Source organism: Bufo bufo, chromosome 7 (assembly GCF_905171765.1).
Source record: "Bufo bufo chromosome 7, aBufBuf1.1, whole genome shotgun sequence".
NCBI lineage: Eukaryota > Metazoa > Chordata > Amphibia > Anura > Bufonidae > Bufo > Bufo bufo.
Genome location: NC_053395.1, coordinates 163,899,788 through 163,912,817, shown reverse-complemented (window position 1 = coordinate 163,912,817; position 13,030 = coordinate 163,899,788). Strand labels below are relative to the sequence as shown.

General features: G+C 42.1%; 1 protein-coding gene across 1 annotated transcript in view; it reads left to right on the top strand.

Moving 5' to 3' along the window:
• Nucleotides 1–13,030, top strand: part of LOC121008537 (putative methyltransferase DDB_G0268948) — a 145,939-nt gene that overhangs the window by 24,572 nt on the left and 108,337 nt on the right. Inside the window, exons 2-4 of the mRNA XM_040441154.1 lie at nt 7,890–8,053; nt 8,145–8,358; nt 11,267–11,370. Coding sequence (XP_040297088.1) covers nt 7,890–8,053; nt 8,145–8,358; nt 11,267–11,370 — 482 coding nt within the window. The remainder of the gene's footprint in view (nt 1–7,889; nt 8,054–8,144; nt 8,359–11,266; nt 11,371–13,030) is intronic.

Here is a 13,030-nt window from a genome sequence, read left to right as displayed (position 1 = left end):
GTGTTAAAGTAAAATAAAAATAAAAAGGCATACATATTGGGTATTGCCGCGTCCGTAAGAAACTGCTGTATAACAATATCACATGAACTAACCCCTCAGGTAAACACCGTGAAAAAAAAGCTATTTTTTGTCACCTTACATCACAAAAAGTGTAATACTAAGTGATCAAAAAGTCATATGCACTCCAAAATAGTATCAATCAAAGCCTTATTTCATACCAAAAAAAGATCCCCTACATAAGACAGTCGCCAAAAAAAAAACTATGGCTTTCAGAATATGGAGACACAAAAAAATCATTTTTTTCAAAAATGCTTTATTATGTAAAACTGAATCAAACAACCAAAAAAGTAGTCATATTTGGTATAGTCGCGTCCATAACAACCTGCTCTATAAAAATACCACATGATCTAACCTGTCAAATAAACACAGTACATAACAAAAAATAAAAACAGGCCCAAAACAGCTATTTTTTGTTACCTTGCCTCACAAAAAGTGTAATATAGAGTAACCAAAAATCATATGTACCCTAAAATAGTACAAACAAAACTGCCACCTTATACTGTAGTTTCCAAAATGGGGTCTTTTTTTGGAGTTTCTACTCTAGGGGTGCATCAGGGGGTCTTCAAATGTGACATGGCAGCTAAAGTGGGTCTGGGTTAAAAATAATGTTAAAAAAAAGGGGAAACAAGTAAAAAAAAAAATAATAATTTCTTCTTATAGCTGCACATTAATAATTGATTAAACATTTAAAAAATAAGATATACTACACATGTTTGATATCACCGTGTTTGTAACAACCTGATCAATGAAAGGGTCATGTTACTTTCCCCGCAGGGTGAACGCCACAGAAAATAAAATAAAAAAGTGAAATCCCAGTGAAATCTGCCCTCCAAAAACAATATGGCGTTCCTTTCCTTCTGTGCCCTGCCGTGTGCCCATACAGCAGTTTACGACCACATATGGGGTGTTTCTGTAAACTACAGAATCAGGGCAATAAATATTGAGTTTTGTGTGGCTGTTAACCCTTGCAGAGCAAGCCCTAAGTCCACAACTGGTCAACCATCCCTATGCTGGTAAGTGCATGGAGTCCCAGGATTAAAACCTGATCGGTCATGACTTGGTGCTCCATTAGTCAAAACACAAACACAGTGTTTGGGCTCATGCACACAACCGTAGTATTTTGCGGCCCGCAAAATACGGATCCGCAAAAAATACAGATGACATCCGTATTTATTCAGTATTTTGTGGAAATGAACAGCTGACCCCTAATAGAACAGTACTATCCTTGTCAATAATGCAGACAATAATAGGACACAGAATGCACACAGAGTAGCTTCCTTTTTTTTTTTGTGGACCCATTGAAATAAAATGTTCTGCATACGGTCCGCAAAAAAACGGACACAGAAAGAAAATATGTTCATGTGTATGAACCCTTTGGGGGATGGACAGCTGAACGCTTTCATGGGACAATGTGGAGATGCTCGGTGACACTGCTGGTGTGCTGTCACATCCTCTCTTTGCAGGGAGCCAGGAGGCCCTGTTACTCGAGAGAGGGGGATGAAGAAGCCCAGACTGCAGCAAAAAAGGGAGCAGGAGGAGCCTTAGATCTTTTGTGGTTTTTCAGGTGTTTACTCCACTGCAGCTCGTGCCTTGCATTTAGATGCCTGGTCATGCAGGTGGTGCTTAGGTTTAGAACATTTATGCCTTGCTTTAGGCTCTGGCTTCAGGCTCTGACTTCACAGAGTGCTAACCACCCTTGTCTTGTTATCAGCACACTGCCTGAAGAAATGCTGTGCCAGGGAACTCCTTAGAGCTGGCTTTGGTGTGCTCAGTCCCTTGGCGTGGTGGGCAGTAGCAGGCATACTGGCTAGGGGCCAGCCACTGTGCTTTTGCACCCTACTCCCTCTTTTGCTGTGTTGCTGGTGCTGCGTGACCAGCACCGCTTCCTCCACATCATCTTTCACCCACTCCCCTCCCCTTGCTGGTCTGCACACTGCAGAAATCCGCAGCATTTGTGTAGTGTACGGGAGCTGTAATGCCCGTCACTACAGAAGGGTCACTTGTGTGCTGTCGTTTTCCCCTTATTTATGGGGAGGTTGGTGTAAGTCATCTTCATAAAATATAATGTAATGTAATGCTATGTACTTCCCTGTTACTGTGAAATGTGCGTGTGCAGGCCAGCTAGGGGTGTCATTCCAGCTCTGAGTCACTAGAGGGAGCTAGGGAGCCCTAGGTTATATAAGGCCCAGTCAGGGAGAGGCAAAGGGAATTTAGACTGTGCTGGAGATCAGACTATGTCTGAGTTAAGTCCAGGCCAAGAGCCTGTGAAAGCAGAGCAGGCCCGGAGCTTGCGGACTAGGAGAGGGTGTTGCAGTCCCTGTAACCGGGTTCCAGATCCAAGGAGAAGGTTCCCCTCCTGAGTCCATATATGCAGAAGCAGGAACACCACGGTTAACCAGCCTGAGGAAACTGAGAGAGGCAGAGGCAAGTCTGGGAAAGCAAGAGGTACTAAAGACAGCAGAGGAGGTACTTGATAATTACAGACCCAAGGATATACGCCAGAGCTAAGGCATTGGGCCTTGGGGAATAGTTTCCATGTTCCAGGATCAGTCAGGAATAGAGTGCAAGCCGCCTGTACTGCAAGTCCTGTATTTAACCCTCTGAGATCACCTTGCTATATATTGCCTGCATTTTTGTACCGAAACCAACTGTCTTCAACGGAACTGCGCTTCCATCTATGTCCATGTATGATGACTACTTAAGATCAAGTAAAATTCAAGTTCTGTTTTATCATCACGTGGTTCCTCAGTTATTCCTGCTATCAGCAAACGGTGTGCCACCGTTACTTGGCACTGGCGTCACGAACCTTAAAGGGACCTTGCCCCAGGCACATAAAACACCTGCAACATCCAGGGCACCTCATCCAACACCAGGCCTGGTCCCTAAATACCGAGCGTGCCCCAGAGGACTTTTGTGCCAGCCTCTCCTTCACTGCTGTATGCCTGCCCAGGGTGTCCATATATAACTGTGAGTGACCCTCGCTTGCCATTGACCGTGACCTCACGATCGCATTACCCTGCAGGTCTGGCGTACCGCATTTGGCACCTGTGTTTCGTCATCATCCAAGACGTGCTGCAGTGGTCCTCCCATATCCTCATCCTCAAACATAAGTGGTTGGGCAACAATGCACTCAATCTCTTCCACTTCTGGGGCCGGGCTAGATGGATGGCCTATGGAACCCCCACCAGCAGAGTCATCAAAAAGCACAAGTGACTGCTGCATGACTTGGGGCTCAGACTGCTTGGCTGATGTGCAAGGGGTTGAGGTGGAAGACTGATGTCCGTGAGCCGCCGGTGCCAACTGTGCACTTACAGCAGTGGACTAGCTGGAAGACAATGTGAAAGAACTGGAGGCACTCTCATCCATCCAATCTAATACCGCCTCTACTTGTTCTCTCCTCACCATTCGTACAGCGGTACTTGGGCCTACAAAATGACGCGTGCACCAGAGGAAGGTGTTTCATTTGAGCGTGTAGCTGGCACAGATCAGCCACATCATCTCCCTGCAGCAGGAGCTCCACCAATACCAGCAGCACCACGACCATGGTCGCATTCCTTATTTGTCACCAACAATATTGACAGACAGATGAACAATTGTATTTCTGTGTCACAGGTGCAAATGAGGTGTATCTCACCCCAAAAAATGTCTATAGGTCACACACAGAATTAACATAAAGATGAACAATAGTATTTGTTTCACAGGTGCAGAGCCTTATTGCAGACTGCACACACAGCATGTCACGAGTTGGAGGTCCCAGGAGAGACCACCGCGTCGTCATGCAATAAACAAACAGAAATCAGGTACAGACACATAAGAGTTTATTGCACAAACAAAACAGGGAAGGCAGCACAGACAAAACAAGAGCTCTATGTACCGTCAGCACAGTGGGAGAAAATCCCCACTGCGCCACTGTCTAGTAATACTCCAGAGGGGCGTAACTAAGCAACTCCTGGTTTTCACTAGAGCCCTAGATGGTAGGGTTAGACTTAGCCGCAGAAAGTTGCCAGGGTCCACTCTGGAGCGTGACCTAGACAGTGACAGCAGGAGCGAATGGACAACAGGTACCAGAAGGTACCGACGGCACATAGGCAAACATAACAGACAGGCAAATACAAAACAGGGCAAATAATAACACAAGCAGGAGTTCATGCAAGGGAGCAGGAGTGGCAATGAGCAGAGAAGGACTTGCTCCACCAGAAGTAAACTGCATGGCCTTGTCATGCCACTATGCTGCAAAGGCTTGCTGAACACAGACATATGAATACAAAACAGAGCAAATAACACAAGCAGGAGTTCATGCAAGGGAGCAGGAGTGGCAATGAGCAGAGAAGGACTTGCTCCACCAGTATTAAACTGCATGGCCTTGTCATGCCACTCTGCTGCAAAAGCTTGCTGAACACAGACATCAGAATAAACACAAAGTAACTAAAACATAACTGGCAGAACAGAAAGACAGGGAAAAAGACGCAAATGAACAAGTAGGGAAACTCACAGAGCACAGACAGACAGACACAGATCCCATAGGTCAGCAGCATGGGAGAGAAAGCACAAACCAGGAGCAGGACAGGACAAGACTACACACACCAAGAGAGCTGACACAGAACTGAGGAAACCTCAGCCTTATATACAGGTTCCATGGGTGCAGCAGAGAGACCACACCCATGGAGCAGACAGAGGATTAACTCCTGATATGAACACAGGGGAGTTAACCCATAAAGAACCACAAATACACAGAAACAGAACTTCAGTGAGGAGTGCCGAACAAGCAATGACAGAAGGTCACAGCCAGAGATAGTGGCTGTGACACAGCATTTTGCAGACTGTAACCAGAGCATTATTGCACACTCTCCCTACAAAGCGGTTTTGCAGACTGCCCCTTCACAGCCTTATTCCCGACTGCACCCAGAGCCTTATTGCCGACTGTACCCAGAGCCTTTTTGCCTAATACTGTGCCTCACTCGAGCTGTGTCCTGTCTCCTACACTATTTAGAGCAGAATGGCGGTGCCACACGTGAATTGGCAGTTATACAGGCTGTGTCACTTGCTGCGCGGGCCATTCACAGTCATGCCAATACTAGGCATGACTGTGATGGCTTTGAAGTACCCACAGCTAAAAAGCTTTTAGATTGGCTGTACTGTAGCCTTTCAACAAACTTTATTCAGCATCTGAACACAGACTTCAGTGACAAAATTCGGTTTCAAGTGCCCGAACCCTCGATGTTTGGTACGAATCTGAATCTTTCAGTTCGGGTTCGCTTGTCCCTACTCACTACACACCTTTACAAAATCTGTGTGGGGTGCAGTTTCCAAAATAGGTTCACTTTTTGGGTACCTCAGGGTGTCTTCAAATGTGACATGGTGCCTGAAAAATATTCCAATGAAATCTTCCCTCCAAAAACATATGATTAATCAATATTGAGGTTTATTTGGCTAACACAGTGTTACTAGAAAATGAATTAAAATGGAGAACATTTTGAAATTTCACCCTTATTTTCCTTTTAATTCCTGTGGAACACCTAAAGGGCTAATAAAGTTAGCAAAATCAGTTTTGAATAATGTTAGGGGTGTAGTCTCTAAAATGTCATTTATGGGTGGTTTCTATGTCGTAAGCCCCACAAAATGACTTCATACCTGAGATCGTCCTTTAAAAATTCGGTTTAGGACATTTTCTGGAATTTTTTTTAAATTGCTTCTAAAATGTTGAGCCTTCCATCTAACATCCTAAAAAAATAAAATTACATTTACAAAATGATGCCAACATAAAGTATAAATACAGTGAATGTTAAGTTATTATTTTATGGAGTATTGTAGCTCCTCAGACCTTGGGGGTACTACAATTTGTATAAAATTTGCATTATGTATTTTGTATTGTTTTATTGTTATGACTGTATGCTACAGCAGGATATGGATGGCAAAGGGTTAACAGGGAACAGGGCTAACCACCCTGTTCCTCCCCTCTTGGTAGGGGTGGGCTGGTACTGCTTTCTGCCAGGAGGGGGGAGTTTCTGTCCAGAGACGGAGTGGAGATGAAGCTCAAGTCAGGGCTCCTGCTCTTAATTCTCCCAAGAGATCAATCATTCATCTTCCTCAAGGAAAGTCTTGAAATATTAGACAGCAGAGTGAACTGCTATGACCAGCATTAAAGACAGTGCTGCAAGGTGAGGGATTACAGCCAGGACACCCACCACCTAAAACAATACTAAGTCTGTACAACCTAAGTGCTAAACTGCCACCATCCAACCTTCCTCTGTAATCTTTGCTGGTGCAAGAGAAGATTTGCATTTAGTCTGCTGCCACAGAATGCATTTGAAGTTCTATGTTGCACTTAGTATAAAGACTTTGTTACGTTTAATTCTGGCCTAGTTCTTTAATACTACATTTCCACATCACCAATACTCAGGGAGCAATGGCCTGAGGGAGTACAGCGTTAGGCATCATTCACACATATACGTGGATTTTCACCGACCACGGTCCGTCAAAACCCATCCTGCCGTCCTGCTGAGTATACGAGCGCACAGCGTCATTGGTTGCTATGACGCCATGCGCTTCGTGCCACCGCTGTACAGTAATACACTCGTATGATTTATGCTAGTGTTTTACTGTACAACGGCGGCGGCGCGAAGCGCACAGCGTCATAGCAACCAATAACGCCGTGCACTCAGCAGGACGACAGGCCGGGTTTTCACGGACTTTCACATGTGTGAATGAGGCCTTATACTTCATCAGGGACACTTCTACTCCCATCCTCCACACCAGCTCCTCCAGGGCTTACTGCAGTATCAGTCTCAAAAGCAGAGAAACTCAAATATTGAAAACTGGTAATTTTTTCCAAATTTTCTATAATTTTGGTATTTAATAAAGATAAAACATTAAGTACAAACATGAAATACAATGTGTTACAAAAAAAATCTCAATCGCTTGGATAAGTAAAAGCATTCCAAAGTTATTACCACATAAAGTGACACATGTCAGATTTGCAAGAAATAGCCAGGGTCAGGATTCAGGAGGATGAAAAATGGCTTGACGGGATTAATGATGCTCATTTGTGTAAACAGACATTTCTTTACAAATGTGCCCTAATGTTCTCAAATGAAAAGACAATGTATGGAAGTGTACAGACACAAACCAAATGACAATTGTATGTACCATTTACTGCTGTCATTATAATAAACATAATGTGGGAGATTTATGCACCAACATTTGTAAAAAAAAAAATGGCTTACCTGCTGGGCACCACATATATTAAAGGGATTGTCTGCATTCAATTAAAACTTTTTCAATAGTAAATGTGATAAAGTAATAGAAGGAAGAATTGATACTCACCATTTTTCTTCCCTGCCTAATCCAACATTGTGCTCTGGTCCTACACCGATGAAGTCATCTTCTTGGCTGCAGCAGTGATGTCCCATACAGAACACACTATGTCAAAGGACAACCAATCACTGCCTCAGCAGAGTACTACACACGAGTGCTGAAGCAGTAATTGGCTGCAGTGGTGATACTGGGTGTACAGGACGTCACTGCTGCACCCAGGAAAGCAAACACTGACGAGGAGGATTGTAGGACAGGCAGGGGCAAAAACTGATATCACTAGTTTTGCATACAGTATTTACTTGAAATGTGCTTTTTGCTAAATTGTGGCATGAGGTAAGATAATGGATGGGATAAACTCAGCCTAGATAGTTGAAAGGTGAGCGGGATTAATCATCCCGCATCAACAAATGTGATTAATCTGTTGCATTTTTTGACTACACCTGATTAGTAAAACTGAAGCAATGTGTTTAGAAAAAATTTCAGCTTTACAAAATATCCTCTTCCCTTCTCTACAGACAAATGAGCAGCCCCTTGAAATGCTGGTGGATGTTGGCTGTGGGACTGGACGCTACACTTTACCTCTAGCTCCTCACTTTGAGAAGGTCCTGGGAATAGACATTAGTGAATCCCAAATAAATGTGGCTAAACAAAGTACATCCGCAAATAATGTGTCATACATGTGAGTACTGCGCTGGAATTACTAGTTCTAGTAATATAATGAGAGGATTAGATGGCCTCAGTCACCCTGAGAATCTCTCTTCTGTCTATAGGGTGGCTTCAGCGGAGAAGATACCTGTGAAGAATGATTCTGTGGACCTGGTGCATGCCGGACTTGCTGCACATTGGTTTACAATAGACAAGTTTCTCAATGAGTCAGTTCGAGTACTGAAGACAAATGGCTGCCTGGCTTTACATGCTTTTTATCTGGCCACTGAGATTGAATACAAGGATTTGTCATGTGATCTGAGCGCAGTAATGTCAGAGGTAACATGCTGATGAATATTAGTGATAACGCAGATATAATTTGTACATCTTTTTTGTGTATACTAGAATTCTGTGCTTTATTTGTATATGGAGTCAGGATTCTTGGGCCCATCAGAGCAATTAATTCTGAGGGTACATCCTCCACCTATACAGAACATGTGTCCATGTTTAATTGCAATCTGTTATCATAGGTTGTGCATTATATCCATAAGGTCTAATAGGTTTTTTGTGAATGACACCAATGAGGTTTTATTGTACCTTTGGAGACCTGATATATTGTGTCAGGGCCTTGGCTCACTAAAGGATTGAGGATCATTTGGAAGGGATCCCATTCATCACTGTTAGAGTTTATAAACAATATCAATACTAATAGGCTAAATTTGAAATTTACAGCCAATATTGATCCACATACAGTGATTTTTTGGGATCTGCATATTGAAAAGAAAGAGGAAACTTTTGCCTGTAGCACTTATCAAAAAGATGTGGCCAAAAACAGCTTCATTCTGAATACAAGCTGTCACCTTCCGAGGTGGTTCTTGAATGTCCCTTATAGCCAATTTGGGCGTTTAAGAAGAAATTGTACGGCAGATGAGCAGTTTGAGGCAGAGGCACTGAATATGAAAACACAGTTCCTACTAAAAGAGTACCCTAATAAGTTACTGGAGAACTCAATACAAAGGGTAAGACAACTTGATAGAGCCCTATTCTTCAAACCCAAAGAAGTATCTACTACCATACAAGAACCAGACATTACAGCTAAAATAATCCTACCATATAACAAAGATTACAAGATGGTGAGCAGTATTGTCCATAACCACTGGCACTTATTGAAGGATGATAAACTCTTGGGTCCTATACTCCCGGTACATCCACCAATAGTTTATACTCGGGCTCCCGATTTGGGACTACAAGTGGCTCCCACTATAAGAAAACATCAAACTAAATCACTGATAACCCCATGGGCTAATCTAAAAGGTTTCTACAGGTGTGGGTGCTGTCAAAATTGTAGACAGACACACTTTGATAGAAACATCAAACAGATAATATCAACGTCCAATAATTTTAAATGGGAAATCAAAGAAATCCTGTCATGCAATAGTAGAGCAGTAATTTACATTATTCAGTGCCCATGCCCAAAGCAGTACATCGGCCGTACAAAAAGGGTATTTAAGACCAGAATAGCCGAAATCGGTCAAACAAGACTGGAGAGGAAGTGATTTTGTGGCCAAAATGTCTAGACAGGAGTCCAAGAAAATATTTGAGCTTGGGTTCTTGATGCCTCAGGGTCTCAACTCGGAGATTGAAATTTTTGGGTTCCTCTAGGTGAGATGGGTTGGTTTACACTGGGAGTCAATGCCGGGCTGTTTTTCAGCGCATTGACCCCTCCTGCATCCCTTCCCTTCTCCCCCCCAATGCCATATTCCAGACATCCCAGCATGTGATATAATATAATTATTACTATTTCAATTTTTATTTTATTTTATTTTTATTTTTAATCACATTTTTTATACTGTGAGTATCTATTTTAAATATGTATTTATGTAATGTACCATTGCAAAATGTATGCAGCAATGTACTGGAGTTTACTGATTATCTATGTAATATGGGGCAAAGATTGAGACTGTGTGGCCAGCCCAGTCCGTAATCCGACCCATATTTTCTATCAAATTTTCCTAATGCCACAACCCAGTCATTCCAGCATCTGTTACAATTTAATTTTAACAGTTTTTATTTTTATTTTTAGCATGTATCCTGCACATGTATAAATATAATGTGATAGTAAGATATATGTTGTAATACATTTGCGGTTAATTACTGTTTATGTTATTAAGGGTGAAGATTGCGGCTGTGCAGCTAGCCCAGTCCGCAATCCGACCCATATTTTATATTAAACCCAAAAAGGGTATTTAAAGTCATGACCTGTGTCTGTATTCAGCATTCTATAATTATCTACTGAGGAAGGAACTTGTTTCCGAAACGAGTGTAGTGTGTATAAAGACCAGGCTACCGGTGCGGTTTTTCATAAAAACGCAAGAGGATTTTTCTCCAACCATTTTTCTTCAATCCTTTTTTTAAGTATTAGAAGACGTTCTACACCGCTGCAAAAGATTTAATCTACCAAAGATCTACTAAGTGGACTGAAACTGTGTTGATATATCCAATATTGCCGCAAACACAAGGTAAACTCTGCTGTGTCCACTCCCGCTGGTCTGACAGGTTCAGGCAATCACCAGCTCAGCTCAGCTTTACCAGCTTTCGTTGGCCTGACGGCTCTAGGCGCCTGCGTCACAAACCAGCGATCGACTACCTGGCTGGACACGTGGGACGCTGAGCGAGCGGGTCTGAAGGTTTGCTCCGCAAGTAACAAGTAAGTGGAGCACGGCAGATCGGAGGAAGTGCGGTTACTATTTGTCAGACGACACTTGAACACAGAGTCTCCCTTGCGGGAAATTACAACAAGGACACTCTTGAACCTTTCTGGTTCCAACTATCCGGCAAATTGGCATTTAAAGTCATGGACATTTGAGCGGTCCAATTGAATACCCCTTGCAGCCTAACTCTAGCACTTAGGTCTTATTCTTAGGAGTACTCCAGTTATTTAGGTTTGTGCGTGAGCTCCGCACTTATATACCTATTTTACACATTTACTTATGTATGTATGCTGATACTGACACTAAGTCAGTTTGTTTTGATCCAGTGTATCAATAAATTTTATGCAAAAATACTGTGAGCCAGCCTATATTACTATTGATTTATTCCTTCTTTTCAGCTGGTAACTGAAAGGCTGAGCTCCAGTAGTTTGCTGGTGGAGCCTTTTCTAAATATTTGATAATAGGATTGAGAATCAGTCCAACCCTCATGAAAGTAATCATTCATAAAAATTTTTTATTGATTGTATTTTTTGCAGGTATGGGATACTTTGCTCCAGTATGGTCAAAAAAGCATAATACAGCACCTGCTTTGCCATTACCAAAATATATACGAGGCTATTCCACTAAAGGACAAGGAATTGTAAGTTTTTACATAATTAATGCAGAGATAAGTGAACCTTTTGTGATTCGGTTTGATTCAGGTCTGGCGACATTTTCAAAAAGTTTGATTTGGACCTAAATCTATTCTACCCAATCCAAAATTGCTCCAATTGCCCTGAAAATTGTCATATGGCTCCATCTAATCTCCTAGGAAAAAATTTAAATTATTTAATGAATTTTTGTATTTTTTTTCTACCCCCCGCCTCCCTAAGCTCTTGAATTCAATGACATCAATAGTAAATCATGTCTGAATGACTGACTGACATACATAGCTATGGGTATACGCATGGTTGATGGTTTAACAGCTTATTTAAAAACACTGCACCATCACATAAGTTATGCCTTTTCATAATAAAAAGCTTCCAAAAATTATTTAAAAAAATGTATTGGGGGCAGATAATGATTAAATACAACTACGGTGTTATGAGAAATTACACCTTAATGGGGGCAGAATGCCTTCCCATATAACACGCACAACTGTTACTTGTCAGAAGAAAAAGTGGCTTGTTGGGAACAGGTATCCAAAAATTATACGTTAATGGGGGCAGAATGCTTTCCTGTATCTATACATGCACAACTGCTAATTGTCAGAAGAAAGAGTGGCTCATTATGTAAAAGTCTAGAAAAATTCTCCCTGCAGGAGTACAGTGTAGATGTGGAAAGGGTAGAGTAATCGTGGCATGTTGCTGCAACAGTAGACTCTCAGACTTCAGTGGTTAATAGTCCAAATGGGGTTTTATTTTTCATCCGCAAATTTTTAAAGCTTTTGACCTCACAGTACTTGTCAACGTTTTAGACTTTACATTTGCTAACTGGTGGTCCCTAGGGACCTATTTACGTTTTTGGATCCAGTACTGTTTTTTCTTTTAAAACTTCACTTTTATTTCATTATTTTAATAAATACGATCCTTTTATTCAAATATTTATATTGTTACTATGTTACAGACATGTTTAAAACTATCAGTGATGCGGAATATCTCTGAATTCTTTACTCTTGGTGATATATATTCTTATATTGGTGCATATCATTTACTGCGACCTTCTTAGTAGATGGCTCTTTCTTCCTTCCTATTCATGTGTGGCAACTATTTTGAACAGGGGAAGGGGGAGTGGGAAAGGGGAGAGGGGGACAAGGAGGAGGGAGGGTGGGGGGATATTATCTATTACCCTCGCTATTGGGACGATACATTAGAGGAGCGTCACGATCTATTGGCTGTTACTGTTCCCTTAGATATAGGGACATGTATCATGCTATTCCACTAGTGGTAACACCTATTATTTTTCTTTATTGAGACGTTCCTCCTCTCACTTTTTATCAGTCACTCTCTATCTCCTATGTACGTTCCTCCTCTCACTTCATATCAATCTATCTCCATCTCCTATGCGCTTCTAGTAGCCACTGCCTCCTATACTAACTACATCTATTCCGGTCTAAGCTCTATAGTTCGCTGCTACTATGGCGTTTTCTTTATTGTCACTGTTAGTAGAGCTTTTCCGCATATCACTGCCTAAAAAACACTAACTCTCACACGCCCTGCATCCCGACATGTTTCGCTGTTACACAGCGTCTTCAGGGGATGATGCAGGTGTGAGTGTTGGGGGCGGGGTCCAGCCTTTGAAGGCTCGCTTTGGGTCACATG